At 42.8% G+C, this 20,533-nt stretch overlaps 1 protein-coding gene across 5 annotated transcripts in view; it reads right to left on the minus strand.

The window, feature by feature from the left end:
• Positions 1–20,533, minus strand: part of LRP1 (LDL receptor related protein 1) — a 387,970-nt gene that overhangs the window by 327,348 nt on the left and 40,089 nt on the right. For 2 of the 5 annotated variants that reach the window (XM_089482374.1, XM_089482372.1), the window contains exon 2: positions 12,578–12,703. The exons of 2 other annotated variants lie outside the window; for them this stretch is intronic. In XM_089482374.1, the coding sequence (XP_089338500.1) occupies positions 12,578–12,703 (126 nt within the window). The remainder of the gene's footprint in view (positions 1–12,577; positions 12,704–20,533) is intronic. One more of the 5 variants, XM_089482373.1, reaches the window with a different exon arrangement.

Consider the following 20,533-nt stretch of genomic DNA (forward strand, 5'->3'; position numbering starts at 1 on the left):
GTTATTCAGTTCTATAGCATTCCACTGTATCTGCCACCTTTGTGAAGGTAATGAAAACACCAAAGAAAAGATAAAGAGCCAGGTAGTCATACATTGTCTTTGGCAAATGTTATTTCAAAGAAAATAAAACAGCCAAACGAATAAATAAATATTTGACTATCCTATACTCTCACTTCCAAAATATCCATCTGAGTACTCTTGGCCTTGCAATATGCAGTTGTACATACACATCAGTTTCTTCAACAAACTTAAACCACTTGATTCCATAATGATTGGAAACTCATCAAAAATAAGCTAGAAAAAGAAAGCCAAAATGGGTAGGAGGTGTCCAGAAAGTTGGGAAAAGCTACCTCTTTGGACCACAACTCCCTGAAAGCCCCAGTTAACATAGCCCCCCAAAAGTAATGTTTCTGCATTCTGGGAGGTGCCCAACATCTGAAGGTACTTGCTAACTAATCTAGTATTATGATTTCTGTTGTGGTCTTAGCTGCACAGCCACACAGATGTACAACACTGGTTATATATCACTAAGGTTGCCAAACAAAAACCAAAAAAATGGTTTGTGCATATGTGTATGAGAGATGGCTAAAACGGAGATGTCAAGAACATGAATCTCCCAAGTCTTAAGCTATGGAACAGCACAGGAGCTGCATGACCAAGAAGCCTGCTTCAGACTTCTGAATAGACTGTCAGCCCAAATCTTATGTTTATTTAACAGGGAACCTACTATGTGCCTCTTTCCATCTCTTTCATGACTTAATGCTTCACTAAAATGGCTTCTTAAAATGGCAGTTTTCTGTAATATTCGAACCTTAAAATCCTGGTTTTAAGTGATCCGCTCAAAACAATTTCTTCATATGGACAACACAGGAAACACTAGTTTAGGAAGCCATGAATTATAGAATTAAAGGAAAAGAGGGGCAAGCAGTCATGAACTGAACTAAACTAATGAAGCTCATTGAGCCATATTCTCCAATGTGAAATCCTGCAGATGACAACTCCAACCAGCAACAGAAAACATAGCTAATGGTGAGGGGACTGTGGGAGCTATAATAAAATATATCTGAAGGGCGCCAGTTGGAGAAAGGTGTGTTTTTTTAACCTTTCCACCTATTCCCAAGTTCCCATGCCCTGGATGCTTCAATAGAAGGCAGTACTGAATACAAAGTAGCCCTCTCCAAAGTGTTAAGAGTCCAAAGTTTTCACTCTGGGTAGGACATCCTACTGACTGACGGTATGTAAGAAAAGTGCCCGTAAGCATCTTGCATAGTTTGGGTCTGATGCCCCCCCCCACCCAACACTGTTCCTTTCTTCCTTTAAAAGGTTACAAATCTGGGAGGAATGTGGTGAGGAAGCCCTTTGTAATTTATCCCAAAAAGAACACTGTGCTCTACTCTCTCTATCCCCAAGAGAATACAAATCCTGATAAAACCAACATCTCCTCCACATGTATGCATGCCTTCACTTCCTCTTCTTTCCTCCCCCTCTGTGCTCTTTCTCTCTCACACACACGCTCATGCACACACACAACCATAAGACTTCTTTCAAGGTTTTTTGTTTGCTGAAGAAAACAGTGGGCTGAAGTCCACAGCCAAAGGACACGGATAAAAAGACCAATTGACAGCCTTCTTAATAGCTTTCTTCTGTAACCAGGAGGAATTAATAGGGAGCATTTATTTTGAATCAGTAAATATGTATAAAGCAACATACGTTCCTAACGTATTAATATTCATGTGTGCTAGATAAGATTGAGAGCATTTTTATTTCATCAGTAAGGACTGAAAACAGTGATTTGCTCAAGGACGTTCAGTGACTTTGCTGAGCCAATGACTTGGCAGAGCTGGATCTTGCAATGACTTAGATAAATAAATAGAGATAGAGAGATACACGGACTGACAGACAGATCAGTGTTACTGAAGCTTTGGATTTGCCTATAGGCAAGTAAAAGATATTTCGTATTCTTAATCAGCCTGAATTTTATAATTGCAAGATAAGCAGCCTAGCACTACTAAACTACAATGCCATCAATATCAAAATTATATTGCCACTCTCACAGCTCTCTCCACACACACCCAGCTCTGCCAAACATTAACGCGGCCAAAATTTTGACTGAATTTCCTGATACTGGAAATTGGGGTTGGCCTGTCATTATCTGTCTGTGTGTGTGTGCGCGCGCGCATGCACATATGTGTACACATGCCTTCACGTCACCTGTCAACTTGTTACAACCTCATGAATTTCATAGGGTTTTCTTAAGCAAGGAAACCTCACAGGTGGCTTTGCTAGTTCCTGCCTCTGAAATACAATGGGCCCTGGGCCCTCAGTATCGGCAGGTGTTTGGTTCTGGGCCACCCCACAGACAACCAAAAAACACAGACAATCATGTCCCATATTAGTCAATGACAGCAACATGAACATGCACTTCATGTTTCTGCCATTGAATAATATGGGCTATGGTGATCTGCGGGCAGTCAAATTGTCAGATCTGAAGCCTGCAGATATGAAGGGCCTACTGTATGGCCTACAGCAGTGGTAGTGAACCTATGGCATGCATGCTAAAGAGGGCACTCAGAGCCCTTTCGGTGGGCACTCGTGCCGTTGCGTTCGCCAGAGTTCATTACTAGAAAGCCAGAGGTACGTGGCACTTTGCCATAAATAAGTGGGTTTGGGGTTGCAGTTTGGGCACTCGGTCTCTAAAAGGTTCGCCATCACTGGCCTACAGAACCACACAGGCCTAATTAACCTGAACCTGCAAGCCTGCTCAATTCTGTTTCCCACATACCTAAGTCCACTTATGAAGATGTAAGTCCCATACTGAATTCCAGCCCAAATTAACATCTATAAGTAGTTGTTACATTAAGCTTTATTCCCCTGCCTACCCCTTTTCCTAATTCTTCCCAGTTCTGCATCCAGATAGCATCACAGATTCAGAAAGAGCTAATGTATAGCTCAGTCTTCTCCCAACCCTCTTCATTTTAATTCTAATAGCCTTATGAGTTTGTAGCAAAATGCCTTAAGAAAGAACAGAAAAGGCTACTTGTTCTGAACAGGAATTGGAGGGTGCAGAGGCTGAAACTAAGCAAGCAACCGCTCCAAGGTCACACAGGACATTTCACAAGAAGAGAGGGAAAAGTGGAAGCTAAAGTGTAATAGGATTAGGCAATCTTGAAATCTGGTTAAGTCCAAAAATGAAGGAAATGGAACCCAACCAGTTTCATGAATGGAAGGATGGAAACAAATATTTGGAGACAATATAGCTACCTCTAAAACCTCATACTTTACTTTGCATGATGAACCTGATGGAAGTTTTGCTGCAGCACTATAATTGATACAAATATATGTATTATCTTACTAGACAAGTCCCTTCCCCACCACCACTCCCTTCTCCTTCTGTGTCGTGTCTTTTTAGATTGTAAGCCTGAGGGCAGGGAACCGTCCAATTAATAAGATTGTATGTACAGTACAGCGCTGTGTAAATTTACAGCGCTTTATAAATAAAGCTTAATAATAATAATAATAATAATAATAATAATAATACAAAGCATGTGCTAGGGCAGGAAAGTGAAACTGGTTTCCCCATCCATGGAGAAGGTAAGCCAAAACTATGAGAGCACATTGAGAACTGTCTTTTAAAAATGCAAAACATCAAGGTTTAAATCTTTAGTACGCTGCAGCAAAGGTTTTGTTTAATCTGCAGTTTGTCACTTTATCTCTTTTTCTGCCATCGAGACTTTCAAATTCAGTTCCATCAGTGAAAGGAAGGTAGCAGCATTTCTCTGGCTTTATCTTTTTAATCTCCAACCCTGCCCAACTCATCAAGGCAAGGGACCATTTCTTGCAGTCTATACATGCAGACATAGATCAATGGCAGAACACGTTCTCTGCACACAGAGGCCCCAAATCCAATTCCCAACATTTTCAGATAGTGTTCACAAAGACCCATCTGAAACCCCAGGGAGTCATTGTTGGTTTGAGTTAAAGAATCCAGTTCAATAAACAACAACCTATTATATTCTGTGAGTTCACAACCCAATACTAGAACAAGGTGCTGTTGCAACGTCATAAGTAAAAAGGTGGGGTGGCGTGAGATGAGGAGGAAAACTGAGGAAAAACATGAAATGGCCAACTTAATTTGCAAAATACCAGCATGGAGAATATTAAACTGTTCAGAACCTTCCCTCTCCAGGTGGGGTTTAAGCAGGATCATTTACCTGCCTTTTCACTGCATGTGTGCTCCTCCCATCTCAATCCAAATGTACTGTCAGATTGTCTTGATCCTGAAATGTAGCAACACTGCAAGGCAGTCATGATGTCTGAACCAGTTTTTCACCACTTTCAGAACATACATTCCCAGGGCTCCCTGGTTTGCAGAATGCTGACAGAGGTCCCTAGATCCCTCTTAAAATTACAATATTCTGTCACTCTGGTGAGAAAGGTGACACTTAACTAGTTCTCAAGTTTATGTACAGGGACATAGGAATCTGTCTTAAACTGTTCCAAGCCACTGCTCCATCTAGCTCAGTAAAGTCGACAGGGACTGGCAGGTACTCTCCAAAGTTTAAGACAAAGCTCTTCCTCAGGCTTGCTCCTGGAGACACCAAAAATTAACCTCCATGCAAAGCCAGTGCTTTGCCACTGACCTACAGCCCTTCCCTTTAGTAAATTTCCTACTTGCTATATATTTATTGCAACTATGCAAACTGACACCTTGAGCAGTGCTTTGCCCCTGACCCACAGCCCTTCCCTTTAGTAAATTTTCAACTTGCTATACAGTTGGGCCCTACACATTTGGAGTTTTGACTAATATGTTCTCTCTAGCAATCTCTAGTCCTCCTGCACAACTCTGCCAGAAGATGACTATAGAGATGTGCTGGAGAACCTAGAACCAACCTGTGGCATGTGTGCTATCTCTGGCACACAAAGCCATCTCTGAGGGCACGCGGACAAAACCCCAGTGCAGTAGAGACAGAGGCCCAAGAACACAGCTCCTTTTGTTTGTATGTGTGGAAGCGGTTCACTGGATAATGTAGTCAGTGGTAGCGATCCTCACTCTCATTTTGCAGTACACTCTGGGTAATGTAGTCAGTGGAGAACACACTGCAAAATGGGAGTGAAGATTGCTACCACTGACTACATTACCCAGAACGCACTGTTTCCACAAACACACACACACACACAGAAAAGGAGTTGCATTCCTGGGCCTCCCTCTACTGTACCGCTGCCTCTTACTGCTAGTTGCTAATCTTGATTAACAGACTCTTAATGATCTAGAATCAAATCTTGCCCTTAATCATTGATTTATGAGAAATGATTCCTTAATTCTAATCCACCCAGTCTATCCAGCCACTTTATCATAGTGGCTCCTGGACTAGAAAATACTTCTTCAACTTTCACATTTCTGCTTACGCCTTGTCAAGACTTTCTTTAAACTGCTTTATAATGACTGACCAGGCTTCTTAATCCTCTTCCTGGAAAACTGACTTTAAAAAAACAAACAACTTTCCTACTATTCACAGTGAGAAAAAGAACAAGGTCATTCTTAGGCATCAAATACTGAGTGCTTGACACCAGTGTTGTCATCATTTCACTATTACAGTAGCCCTTCTGTTTTCAGGGATTTGAAATCAGCATCCCTTGCGTATCCACGGGGGGCAAATGGAGGGGGACTAAATGGGGTGTGTGCCCACGGTGCGTGACCATGCATGCTCAAGGGCCACCATTCAAGCCAATGGGCCTTGAATATTGTTGAGTTTTTGTTTTCGCAGGGGTGTGTGTGTCTGGAATGGATCCTCCACAAAAACGGAGAGCTGACTGTATTATCTCCTGGGATGGAGGATTGTGTGCCTCTCAAGATGCTGTTCATCTGTAACTCGTAGTATTCCTTACTTTGGCTATGCCAACTAGAGATGATGGAAATTAAAGCCCAACAACATGTGAGGACTGCACAATTCCAGGAGTATGCCTAGAACCAACACAGCTGACTGGAAATGCTGGATATCAAGAAGGGAAGCCTTCTTTTCCACTTCTGAAAGGATTCCATCTCATCTGATTTACTCCTTCATAAGTATACAGTCATCCCTCCATATGTGCTGACTTGGAGTCTGCTTTTCACAGGAGGTACGAGCTGCTATCTTTAAAATGGGTGCATGCGTCATGGGTGCATGCCATTATTCTGTATGGGACTCACATGCTGAGGCCATGCCTAAATAAGCAGAGAGAACAATATCCTTTGGGCCCCAAAACATCTTCCTTTCACTGCATTACTCTTGAGAAAAATTAATACAGATATGCCAAAGCTATCAAAAAAAGAGGCTGGATCCCAGATCATCCTCCCATTACTGCTCAGTTATGGACAGTTTCAGCAGATTATATTTATTCTTCTTAAAAGCAACTTCCAAAATGTGGTAGCTAAAGTTAAAGCTAGCCACAACCTCACTCACTCACTCACACACACACACACACACACACGGGTTAGCACTACAGCCAATTTCTTGGGAATTAAGGCAGTTTGATGAGGATATATTATATTACCATATTATTATATATAATATAGTATTATAAGAAGCCTTGGTGGTGCAGTGGTTAAATACTGAAACTGCAGCCACAACCTTGTAAATTCAATCCTAGAGGAGGGCTCCAAGGTCCAGTCAGCCTTCTCTCCTTTCGCAAATCAGTAAAATGAGTACTCAGCTTGTTGAGGGCAATTGGCTTTCACATTGTAAACCGTTTAGGCAGTGCTAGTTCACTGATAAGCAGTATAGAAATGTACTTGCCATTGCTATTGTAACATAAAATAAGTATGATATATATTGTATCCATAGAGCATGTGTGTAATAGTTTTATATACTGTTTTTATTCATGTATAAGTCTAGCAATTTTATAGTCAAAGATCAACACAAAAAAAAACTGGGTCAACTTGTCCACAGTTCAATTTAAGTACTGTCCCTTAACTCTAATAATAATAATAATAATAATAATAATAATAATGGAACCATCCCTTTCTCTAAGTAGAGTGGCAAAAGGCAAGAGCTCAGTCTGTCCTGGAAGCACCTAAAAGAAACACTGACAATCTATTCTCTCCACTGCAGTGCTGCTTCTGGCCTTTACAAATGCCTGGGTGGGAATATGGCAGCAGCGATGGTTCCTTGGCACTTCTCCTCAAAGGAGCACCAAGAGAGTAGAGGGGATCTCCCAGGGTGAACTAAGATCTTGCTTTTCACTACTCTGCTCAGAGAATGGGATTCCAATGATGTTGTTCCAACAATGAAGAATCGGGTTTTGAAAGATTTGAGTAAGATATTTGTACATGTTTGTCAGCTTTTCTGGGTTAAAATCAGGCAAAGTGTTGTCACATTAAAGGCTGTAATTACTGGTAATGTAGTCGCCATTTTCTTTGTTTTGAATTTTCATCCTTTTTAACATGTGTTCATTTTTGGGGCCCATTCGCACCTGGTCACTTTCCCCACATTTCATACAGACACTATTTACCATAGTTCTCTCCTCATCCATCCAGCCTTTAGAGTGAGCACAAACAGTTATGCCGGCCAGTATTTTGTAAGTTGTTTGGTACCTTTTTTTTTTGCTTCATCTTTACATCTTTACATCACATCCACCCACCGCTCTGACCACATCTCTCCTGTGTTGGCATCCCTTCACTGGCTCCCCCTCCCTTTCCACATTCAGTATAAGCTCCTGCTGTCGACGCTTAAAGCCCTCCATGGGCTGGCCCCTCCTTACTTATCAGACCTTATTTCTCCTCACCTTCCCACTAGGGCCCTCCGTTCTGGTAGTCAAGGTCTGCTGTCCCAGCCCAGGATTTCCTCTGCCCCATCTCGGATTCGCCCCTTTTCACTTGCTGCCCCTCACTCCTGGAACCTTCTTCTCCCACGAGCAAGAGCCATCACTTCTTTAACCAGCTTCAAAACGGAGCTGAAGACCATCCTGTTCAGAGAAGCGTTCCCAGGCATTGCATAATTGTCACTTGCTATTTGATGTTCTTTTGTTGTCTGTTTTATTGAATCATTTCCTGTATTGCTATGTATTTTATAGGTATTATCCTACTAGAGAGGCAGGCTAACTCCAACAAGCCTCCCTGGAAGAAGATTAACCATCCATTAAGAAGCCAAGCTCTCCCTCCAGTCCATCTCCCCTGATCCAGGCCTCGGAGGTAGAGAAGAACTGCTGGTCCTCATCCCCTTCCCCTCCACCACTCCCTTCTCCTTTTGTGTCTTGTCTTTTTAGATTGTAAGCCTAAGGGCAGGGAACCGCCTAATTAAAAGATTGTATGTACAGCGCTGTGTAAACCTTTATAAATAAAGGTTAATAATGATGATGATGATGATGATGATAATAATAATAATAATGATAATAATAATAATCCTTTGTTACATGTCCCTAGGTTTTACTCTCAAGTTAGCCAAGGGTCATATCAAAATCCATAATATTCTCCCCAAAACCTGCCCTCAACATATATATGAGGACAACTTGTACATGAGTATATACGTTAATATAAATTGTTATAGTTACAGTCATTAAGCATACAGAAGGGTCCGTATTCTGATCTATATTTCTCTCTGCTCCAATAATGGAGATGGGAGAATGGAAAGACAAAGAAATGAGTGCCTTCCCTACTAAATAACATAACGGTTCCTCTCCAAAAGTAGCTACGCCACTTGGAACGGGGCTATAATTTATAAGATGTTTGCAGAACTCTAGGCATATCCTGGCTAAGGCCTTTAGGCACTATATTTTAATTGTATTTGCTTTCCTCTGAATTTTACTCATGTTAGCTTCCTGGAGTGCTTTTTTTTGGCAGAAAGGTGGGATATAAATCTAAAGAAGAAGAAGAATCCTACATAAACATGGAAAACCATTACAATAAATTCTACCTAAGCCATCATAAAAAGAGTACTGAGGGTATAGGGCACTGCTAAACTGAGAAGCTGGTCTCTTTATGGCAGTCTCTAGTAAAGAGTACTAACATGGCATCTGCACAAAATGGGGGCTGAAAGAAGAAGAAATTAGGATGACCAAACAGTCCATATTTCTTCAGTATAAACAAAATCTGAAGTTGAACTATGAATCTCGTCTGCTGCTCTGACTGGATGCCAACAACATCTGAAACAGAGAAAGTGTTCCACTTAAGATCTCTCAGGGTATCCTCCCTCCCATGTCTCATGCTGTGGCTTCCTACATTTTAAATTCTACCACTGTTTCTGTTTTCAAGCCACATAAATTGTCCCTGGTTCAATGTCTCTTTATCCAAGAGCAGACCATGAGAGGGTCATTCTTATGCAGCAGCTGAAGCAGAGTTAGGTATTTCAGATGCAAAGGCTGACACTTGGGATAAAATCATGGGGCCAAGAAAGCCTGGTAAACAGACCAACAGTGTATAAAAGCCAAAACTGCCACCCAAACTGCAAAGTCCTGCAATAGAGAGGAAGGAGGAATTATTATGTGTCTGAGGACTGCTGCACAATGCCATGGTTTGTTGCTGCTGCTGAAGCAGATCTGGCCTCATCCGCTACACCAATTGCATAATAAAACGAAGATGGTCTCTGCAACCCAGATCAATTCGGATAGAGGAAGAACAGCTGAATGGGATGCCAAGATGCTAAGAAGAAGTATGGATGCCACTCAGTAGTTAGAAGCTTCTCTCTCTCCGCTAGACTTTAATATTTCCTCAGTGGCCTTGACCACAAAGTATTCACTCCAAAAGTGGATTTGGTTTACCCCAAAACAGGTGGCTGCACATTTTTTTACCAAAGCCATGCATTGACCATGTTTCTTTGGCCACAAACACACATGCATGTGGCTCTGGAACAAATTGCTACTTCATCTGAACACTTTACACAGCTTCATTCAAAGTCAGAACAAACAGAGACCATTATGGCTGGTTTGCATCAAACACTGTCAAGCCAATGGGGATCATCTTATGTTATGCCAGGTTCATATGCCCTGGTTTGAAGCAAAGGCAGGTTGCTCTAGAAAGCTAAGAGAATACTATGAACCAGAGTGCTCAGGGTGAAAGGGGAGGATTCCCACTACCCCATCCCCAGAGTCGCATCTTAAAAGAAGGACATTCTTTGTTTTCTAATCTTTAGTATATGCCTAAACTCTGATGAACTCTCTTACTTGAAACCTTTTACTGTCAACACAGGAATTCTGTCATTTGTGCAGATACAAGTAGACTCAATTAAGTAAAAGAAGATTATTCTATCTACAGTTACCTATATCTGATGTTGCCAAATGGGAGGGCTTTTCTTACTTCCATTCTTGACTGTATCAGGAAGACTACTACTATTCCTTTGCCTTATTTTACCCCTTACAATTATACCGCTGGTCACTGCTATTCCCCTCACAACATCCAGGGAACTGAGACAAGGAACCCCTTCAAACTACACAGTTATAACAATATGCAAAGAGATCTTGTAGCACCTTTGAGACTAACTGAAAGAAAGACACTGGTAGCATGAACTTTTGCAGACATGTCTACTTTCTCAGATGCATGACCTGCAACTGAGGAAATATACTCAAGTCTATCAAAATACATGCTGCCAACGTCTTTCTTTCAGTCTCAAAGGTGTTACAAGACCCCTTTGCATACTGATTTTCCAGACTAACACGGGTATGACTCTGAAGCTCCACCATGCCTAGCCCAGAGGCAGATGAAAGGCTCTCCCTTCACTTTAACTGCTACCACTCTGGCCTGAAGGGGAGAGAAGACACAGGCACAGCTCTACCATGTCTAGGATCCAAGACAGAGGCACCCCAGGATTCCACAGAATGCAACCACAGCAGTTAAACTGGGATCATAATGATCTAATTGTGTACTTTGAACTACAGTGTGAATGGGCTCTAAGAAAGATGGCAGCTTGGCTTATGACTATTAGTGTAATGATGAAGATCTAGAGCTGGCCATGAGTCTCCCTGTCCTGAGTTAAATGTTGTCAAAGATCAAGAGTGGAACCCTAACCTTCAGCAGCTTTTATGCGGGGAAGGAGTTGCTTGGGGAAAAGATGACTATACCAAGACAACATCCAGAAGACAGCATCACTTTTCCTCTTCTAAGGGCTCCTGAAAACATACCTATATACTTCAAGGCAAGATGAGAAACAGCCTCTGGTTTCACAGCACATTATGGAAAATCACACCAAACCCTGCTCTGTAAAAGCAGAGAACTGTCATACTTAAGAACCATAACAACTTCACTCAGTCTTGTCACTTTATCTGAGTGTGTAAAGGTGGACTGTGGAAGCAGAGTTAAAAATTAAGCCAGCTATTCCACTTGTAGCTCTCCAGAGCTTTCTAAAGTGGTCTGAATTAAGGCTCAAGTCATAATATTTTCTTGCTGGCTTTCTCAAAAAAAAGGGAACGCATCTCCTCATCACAGCATCAGTACTGAACAGGGTCACTATATATTACACAGTTTAAAAAAACATATCTGGTACAGATTCAAAGACATCTTGACACATGTAGAAGACAGGTAACTTATTACATGGAATAATAATAACATTACAGTTCCGCCAGAGCTGGATTCAGAAGAAATATGACAAAACAAACCACAAGAGAGGAACCATTTATTTAAAAAAAAAATTAAAAAACAAATGATCAATAAGCACAACCCCAAAAAAATCCATAGTTTTCCTTTAAAGAAATTTTGTGTGGCTGTTGCATATTTTTTATGGATTTTTTTTTTCAAATGCTGGCTAACCCTTCTAGATCTTATGCTCTGCCATGGAGACGAGGGGGGGGGGGGGACAAGGACCAAAATGCTCTAGCATTTAGAACAACTCTCCCATTTACAAACTGAATAAACCCAGACACAGCTTTTTGAAAAGCTCAGTCACTGTGCTCCAACGCCACCAGCTTCTGGCAGCAGCAAAGTGAGAAAGCAAGGAAGTGGTAGGCATTTCTGATTAATAAAGCTCTCTCTCAGAGGGGCTGTGCATCCAGAGCAGGGGATGAAGGAGAATAACAAATGCTCTCCCTCTTTCTCTTTTGAGAATGAAAAATAAGTGTCTCTAAGTCTTTTCACTGCGCTTTCATCTCCATACACAGCAAGGCTTCATAGGTTTAGAGAGAGCCTGAGAAAGTCACTGTTTTTGACTATAATGTCCAAAATCCCCAAGCCACCAGAGACACTCCATCATCATTGTAGGAAGATGGAAAATATATATATATATATATATATATATATATATATATATATCCCACAAGACCTCCAAAGTATCTGCAGGGGTAACCCTCACCTGCCACACCCCCCCCCCCATAACTACTCACATAAACAGGAAGGTGGAAAGAAATGGAGTCACTGCATATGAAGACAATTATACATTGTGTTAAGTAACACAAAGCTGGGCAGAATGATCTTAGTTCTCAAGCCCTTACCCATCTTGTTCTTCACAGCACAAAGTGACACTTTCTCCCTACACACATACACAGTAAGGGTAATCCGTTGTGGAAGTGGGAGACAGGAGAAAGAGAGAAAAGAAACAGAAAGAACACAATGTGGCAGTCATTCTGCTCTGTTGACCATAACTGGTCATCCGTGCAAAATATGTTGTTTTTTTCCTACCAAAAGACTGGTCCTTCAGCCGGTTCCAAGCGTTCGGGTCTCTCCCTTTGGGCGGTGTAGGTCTAGGCTGCAGCACCCACTCCGCACGCGGGGAATTGGGAGGTTTTGCTTTGATGGAGTCTTCTACTGAAGAAATAATAGGGTCACTTTTTCTTGTTGTGCTCTTTCCCCCACCTTACCCAACTCCCTTCAGAATCATTTTTCTTCTTAATTAGAAACCTTATGTCAGGCTATGTATCCATAAAGTTGAAATCGGTCAGGCACCCCGGATGTGTGGAATAACGAAGTAATACCAACACAGCTATGAAAATTTCCCCAAAATGCATCAAAGTAAAAAGGACCTTGTCTTTTTTAAAAGGACGAACTATCCTGTTTTTCAGATTCCCTCTGGCTGTACATGGTATTGTCTCCAAAGCCTTTTTTCATCAGTTCAGTGGACTACTGATCTCGACATACTTCTGCTTTGATTTTACAGATACAACTATATCATTTTCTTGCAAAAAAAATCTCACTGAATTCTTGCCACCTGCAAAGATTCATCTATGCCAAAACATTGTTTTGTATTGTTAGGCATCAAAACCAAGAGGAATGATTGAGGGCTTTAGGACATTTTACCTATTTGGGAGATGTGAAATTCATTACATACACCATAAATGTACACAATACTTGCACACAGGAGAACTATATGCAGTGCAGGCTAGGCCCTCTATAACTATCATACCGTTTGTGTGCAGTACCTTTGATGACTAGAGCTCCCAGAAAGTATCAGGCCTGACTCCTACTGTTAGTCCCAACTAGAGTAGATTCACTGCATCAATGGGATTTGCATTAATGTTGACTCAACATTCAACAACTGATTCAAATGCTCCATTCTCACTGTTACTTCCAATTAAAATTGAGGCCATTAAAAATGAAACATTTCCACACTCTTCTTTGATAGCTGTGGAAGGGAATTTCAGCCAACTCAGTTTTTCTCATTCTTGCAGGATACCCCTGTATCAAAAGTTCCTGTTATACCGAGGTATATTGAAGACACAGGACAGGAACCATCTCTCAATGTCTATCTGACAGTCTGACATGCAAGTGCACTTCAACATGGCTGGCTTCACCTTGTCAGACTACACAGCTTCCAAAGAAAGTCACTTTCAAATCGTGCAGCCTACATTATGTGAACAAGAGGTTTGGCCTACCAATTCACCGAACATGGATGAAGAGAAAGTGTCAGCAACTGATCGTTCTGTCTTTCTTGAAATCTTGGAAGGCTCACCCTTGTGTCATTAATTTTTAATGACACGGCTCTGTCTAGGTTCTGACTAGGGCAATGTCTGGAAACCTGCATTCTAGTTGCTTGCTCCTGCTGCACTAAGGATGGATTAGCAATACCTTAATCATCCCAGGCAGATATTTCTCCAGCTTCTCTTTAAACCCTTCAATTGTTAAAGCCTTTAAAACCAACCTTGGGAACATGCTCCCATGCATAATCTCATAGTCAAAAAGGCTTCCCCTAATACTTAACTTCAATCTTCCTTCCTGTAGACTAAGCCCATTTGAAAGGGGGGGGGGGAGGACCCTGCTCCCTGCCTCTCTCTCTTTCTCTCTCACTCTCTCAGTTCTCTTCTCAGGTATGAACATGCCCACACATTTCTTCTTCTTTATTCATTGTTCTTGCATTCCAAACTTTTTATAACTTCAGTCACCTTCCTCTGACTGCCCCCACAACAACCCTACAATCAAACAGATGGAACCTCGCCCAAAATAAGCATAACAATCAAATGTATCTATCTGTTCCAAGGGAAATAGGTTCCCAGCTTCTGTAGCCGATTACTATGTCAGCCATTTTAACCACCACCACCCCACACCATAAAATGTGTTGGTGACAGGCACATGTCTTGAAATGTGGATTTCAAGTCTCAGGTCTCATCTAAGGAGCAAAAAGGTCACCCAGCTAAGGTGTATTGAACCAATTACCTGGCCAGTCTTCGTTCACAAAGAAAATGTTCTCTAAGCCAGGGGATTGTGTAGAGTGGCATTGCTGGCATACATCACACTGAAAGAAGAACAAGTAAATGTTCCTCTGATATTGCGGGTAATGTTATTGGCCGCTGCAATATTGTTCCCAGAAAAGATATGGGGACACAATTGGCATCTAGTTTTGTGGCCCTGTAGTACCATCCACGTTAGTATCAAATACAGTCCCCAGCTGAAACCACTCAAAAGCATAAAGCTGCAACCAGTCTGGGGGAATAACTCAACCCTCTCACAAGCTCTGGGAGGCAGGCCTTCATTGGCCTACAGAAATCCTCCAAATCTTAAATAACTATTTACTTACAACAGGATACATAACATGGATATAAAATGCAAAGACCTAGCCATGTTGGTCTAGAAAATCTGTATGCAACAGGATCTTTTATCACTTTTGAGACTAACTGAAGAGAGTAGTAGCATAAGATTTCATAGACTGAGTCTACGAGAGTGGAACAGACTAATGTTTAAAAGAAGTACATTTCTCTCTATTTGCCCTCTATCTAGCCCACCACTTCAAAGGCTTTTCACTTAAGTGTCAGCCTCAGTTCTTGATTTATAAGAAATGTGTGCCAGATGAACCTGACCTGTAAGTTTATCTTGTGAAGACTTGAGCATGTCCAAAAGTATCCAGAGGAATGAAGCTTGATGCATCAATTAAAAAAAAAAAAAACACCAGCAAAGTCATCTTGTTTCCATAAACAAGGAGCAAGGCACTGAGTGGGGAAAATAAACTTCTATTTTGTTCCAAAACTCCATTTAGCAGCCATTTGGGGGAAAAAAGTTGGCACCATGAAGTGTCCCATCCACTTATAACTGGTAAAAATGATTAAAGAGAGATCTGGTACAGTTATGTCTGGTCTGGAACACAGAAGTCAGACATTACCCTATCCTTCTTGGCATTCATGCTAGCTCTGTTTTGCTGGGAGACCAATTACCTGCTTGACCAAAATAGAACAGCTTACTGGAGAAACCTAGGCTTAAATTTGATCTTAGTGCAGGAAGTTTGCTTGTTTAGTTTGTATTTATTCTCTGTTACAAATTTCATGCAATGGCATGCATAATAGACCAATCACAGAAGTCTGAAGCACTGAATAGGAACAAGTAGGATTCCATGGATCAGAATTGTTTCAAGGAAAAATTGTTATAAGTTTTGTTTTTAACTGAGGCAAATGCAAAAAAGAGGAAGGGAAAAGGAGACGGGTAGGTAACCATAGAAGGCAATCTAGAGAAGCCCTATAGATGTTCTGAATGACATGAACCCCCAAACAACATAGCCAGTGATCAGGGATAATGGACAATGTAGACTCAAACATCTGGAGACCAGGCTGCTGACCCTTAAGGCAAAGGGTTCCAGTGACTATGCAGAATTGCTGCTTCACTAACATGTACTATGGGGTGGGGGACAAGGCTTTGGAAGAAGTTAAATTACTGGGAATTAAGTTCTACATCACACTCACCATTAACAAAGATTGTGACTGTGACTTCAGTCCTTTTACAATGTAATGGTCAAATTTACATTAGTTTTATATTTACAGAAGTGTACCTTCGTTCAGTGGTTTAAAAAAAGAATACAACACAGTTTAAGTGCTTGCTCTGATGTCACTGTCTCAGGTTCTGCTATAGGTAGTGAGATGATGACTGGGAGGACAGGAAGAGTATATGTTTTGTATCACAGGCTACCACTTGTAGCACTCATATTTTAGAAATGCATTAGCTAAAAAGTCACTACTTCAGTTATTTTTAAAAAACTGGAAAGTAAACAGCCATTTTTCAAACATAACTAAAAAGGTAACTTACTATTCTTGGGGTGGATTGAAACTATAGTTGATTACTTTTTAAAGCAACTTTTCAAATTTTTAAAGAAAAACACCAGAATACTCTCCACACACACAAAAAAACCCCAACCCAAAACCCAACAACTTTCTGTAGCCACATAATACTTGTCCATTACACAGTGTAAATCAGAACTGAGATAGGGATATAATATACAACAAAAGATGACCACTCTGTACCACAGATGTCCTAAATCACACGGAAAGTGGGGATTAAGTCACAGAGAAAGTGGGGATTAAGATAGAAGCATGAAATGCTTTAGATAACGTACACAGCACAGTAAGCATTCATGGAGGGATCACAGATCAATGGTAGATCACATGCTATGCATGCAGAAGGCCTCACACTCAATCCCTACCATTTCCAAGTATTCTGGGAATGCTTCCTCTTTGAAACCCGGGATAAACTGCTGGCAGTCAAAATACAGTATTGGGACAGATTGCCCAATGGTCCCAAGCCCATACAAGGGACCTTCAGATGTTCAAGAAATGTTTAGCTCTACAGCTGAAAACTGCATCCCACATACAAAAATAGACAAAGTAGGCTCAAATAAATTATTCCACTACATTTCAGAAGAAGGAACGGCAAAACCAGTTGGCTAAGAAAACACTAGGAAATTCATGGGGTCGCCATAAATTTGACACATGACATAAAGGCAGACACACACATACACACAAAGGCAAGGATGGTCCACTGTGGCCCTCCATATGTTTGGGGGTTTAAACCCACTCTAGTCCCAAGCAGCACAGCCAACAGTAAGGGAACATGGGAACTATAGTTCAAAAACACCAGGATGGCCACAGCAGTCCACCCTGGAGAGGTGACTAAGGATAGATATAATGCAGAATATTCATAAGCAGAATCTTCTGCAATTTTAGAAACTGTAGAGCATTTATTGGGAGAGCAGAAGGAGACATTCAAATGAGTGCCATAGCCCTAGATGGTGTGGGGTTTTTTTCCCTTCCAGACCTTTTTCTGCTATTTAAATTCCCCCATGAAGTTGCTGCATGTCTTAGAAGGGGAAAATGGAACAGGTTTCGGGCTCTGATTTGGACACACCTCCCTCCAAAAAAGTGAAACTTACTAAGTGAGATCACACTCTCGAGGCATACACCTCTAAGCTATGAGGGTACAAGAAACACAAGAAGAGATTTTAACCACACCCAAGTCATAAGAAATAACAGGCTGCCATCAAAGCAGATGGTGAGAACAATAATACAACTGTTAACAGTTTGCCATACAAGATAGCATGGGAGGTAAGTGGGATGGAGGTGCCTGCCTCCAATAAGGAAGCACTTCACAAGTTTCGCATCCTGCAGCAGGATCACAAAACCTTTGGAATAGCCATCACCTCAGGAAACAATTTAAAAGAGAACACTTCCTTTTCCAAACAATAAAAAGTAAGGCAAAACAAAAGAAAATGAGTTTGCATGATACTGGGAGCCACTGGGTAGGGTTCCCAAGGCAGGAGTTCTGTCCAAAAGGAAAAAGAATATTGAATTGAGGGAGGTGTTTCCAAACTGACAGGAGTCCAAAAGTCAACATTTGTTTTTCTTTAACTGTTTGCAGAAGCCCAGTGTTACCTACATGTTTTTCCACAAGTCCAAAGTTACACATAGAGAATTTTGTAAAGCATACTGAGTTTTAGCACAAAATGTAGTAACAAACTACTATTGCTACAACAGGGTGAGAGAATTAGCTCTTTTCATTTCCTATTGAGTTTAACAAGCATATTTACCACTCCATAAAAATGCTCTCTAGCCTCCTGCCTCTCTCTTCTACTCTTAAAAGTCACTTTAAAGAAAACATTGCAAATGGTATGCTCTACTCCATTGCAAGCCCACTGCTCTGGTTCAAAGCTCTTAATGGAAAGGGCAGGTGCTAAGGAGATAGCCATTTTCCTAGCAGAGAGCTCAGCTGCCTTGTTTGCTGCTCTCTGTTACTCAGCATGGACACCTTTGCCATATGGGGAGGGGGGGGGAGGAAGGTAAGATGTTCTCTTTAACATTACAAAAGCTCTTGACCACCGAGACCTCAAATACTATCAGAAAGGCAGGAAGAATCTGGGAGGTGGAGGAGGGTTAGAGAACTCTTGAGTGCTTCTGCTACTTCAAGTGATTTAATCCAGTACATTTAAGGCCTGACTTAAGATACAAGGTTGTTCTTGCTGTGTGCCTGCAAGCCCTAATGGGAACCTATTATGGAGTTTTCTTGGCAAGATTTGTTCAGAGCAGGTTTGCCTTTGCCTTCTTCTGAGGCTGAGAGAACGTGACTTGTCCAAAGTCACCCTTTCCATGGCTGAGCAGGGATTCAAATCCAGGTCTCCTAGAGCCCTAATCCAACACTCAAAAGTACTACACCGTAGGGTTGCCATAATTGTCCACTATTACCAGGGACAAAATGTGGAACAAATTCTAGACCAGGGGTCGGCAACCTCCGGCCCGCAGGCCAGATCCGGCCCGCGGGTGCCTTTCCGCCGGCCCCTGGTCCCTCCTGCCGCCGAAATCGGCGCCGATTTCGGCGGCTTCGGCTGCCATTTTGTCCTTCAAAATGGCGGCGGCCACGAAGAGGCCCGCTGCGGCCTCCGGAGCCCTGAAACGGGGCTCCAGCAGCCGCACCGGGCCTCTGGGAGGCCCGCTGCAGCCTCCGGAACCCTGAAACGGGGCTCCAGCAGCCACACCGGGCCTCTGGGAGGCCCGCTGCGGCAGCCAGAGCCCTAAAACGGGGCTCCAGGAGCCGCACCAGAGCTGTGGGAGGCCCGCTGCTGTCGCTGGGGCCCTCCAGGAGGGCTCCGACGGCGGCAGCGGGCCCCTGGGAGGCCAGTTGCCGTCGCTGGGCCCTCCAGGAGGGCTTTGACGGTGGCAGCGGGCCTCCCAGAGGCCCACTGCCTTCGTGGGGTCCTCCAGGAGGGGTCTGACGGCGGCAGCGGGCCCCTGGGAGGCCCGTTGCCTTCGCTGGGGCCTCCAGGAGGGCTCCGACGGCAGCAGCGGGCCCCTGGGAGGCCAGTTGCCGTTGCAGGGGCCCTCCAGGAGGGCTCCAACAGCGGCAGTGGGCCCCTGGCGTCAGGGGCCAGCAAAGACGAGGAGGCCTCCAGCGCTGGCAGTCCCCACCGGCTCTTTCACGGCCTCTGACAGGGCCTGGGGCCCCATCAGGGGCCGGCAAAGAGGAGGTGGCCTGGTCCCTGGGGGTGGAAGCTCTGCCCCTGGGGGTGGAAGCTCCACCCCCCGTCTTCGGCCCCCCAGTTGTCTGAGGGACAGCAACCCGGCCCCCGGCTCAAAAAGGTTGCCTACCCCTGTTCTAGACCAAACTGTAGGACAACTGCAGGACAAAACTTAGCCCAAAATGTAGGACATTTAAGAAAAATGGAGTTTGGTCTTGAATTTGTCCTACATTTTGTCCCTGGTAATAGTAGACAGTTATAGCAACCCTAACTACACCACACTGAGATGTCAGGTAGCATAAGAAGAGTTCAGCCGGATCAGACCAAAAGCCTACATGTCTAGTCTATCATTCTGTTCCCAGAGTGACCAATCCCAGGTGGTTATGGGATGCCCACCAGCAGGACATGAGTGCAACAGCACCCTCACACTCATGATCTTGAGCAATCAGTATGCAGCAAGGCATGCTGTCTCTACTACTGAAAGGAATATATACAGAGTCCTTGGTATCTACTGGGGTTTGGTTGCAGGACCCCCCATGCATACCAAAATCTGTGGATGCTCAAGTGCCATTATATACAATGGCACAGTAAAATGGTGTCCCTGATAGGCAAAGGCAAAATCAAGGTTTGCTTTTTTGCTTTTTTAAAATATATATATTTTCAAGCCATGGATGGTTAAATCAGTGGATGCAGAATCTGTGCATACGAAGGGTCAACTGGATATGTGTCACTATCTGATCCCCTTCTAAAACTGTGCAAAACACAACAGAGACTATGGCAAGCCACATCAAGACTTCCAATTCAGTGACAGAAAACAAGCCCACTGCTGCTGCCATTACATTTTTGTATTCACCAAGATACCTTCTTCCAGATATATTAATAGCGGCTACTTCTAGCTGTAACCAATGGCAGGTACAGGCTAACAATGGCCTCTCAAT

The sequence above is a fragment of the Sceloporus occidentalis genome, unplaced genomic scaffold (assembly GCF_023333645.1).
Source record: "Sceloporus occidentalis isolate IW3139 unplaced genomic scaffold, rSceOcc1.0.p SCAF_1, whole genome shotgun sequence".
Lineage (NCBI taxonomy): Eukaryota > Metazoa > Chordata > Lepidosauria > Squamata > Phrynosomatidae > Sceloporus > Sceloporus occidentalis.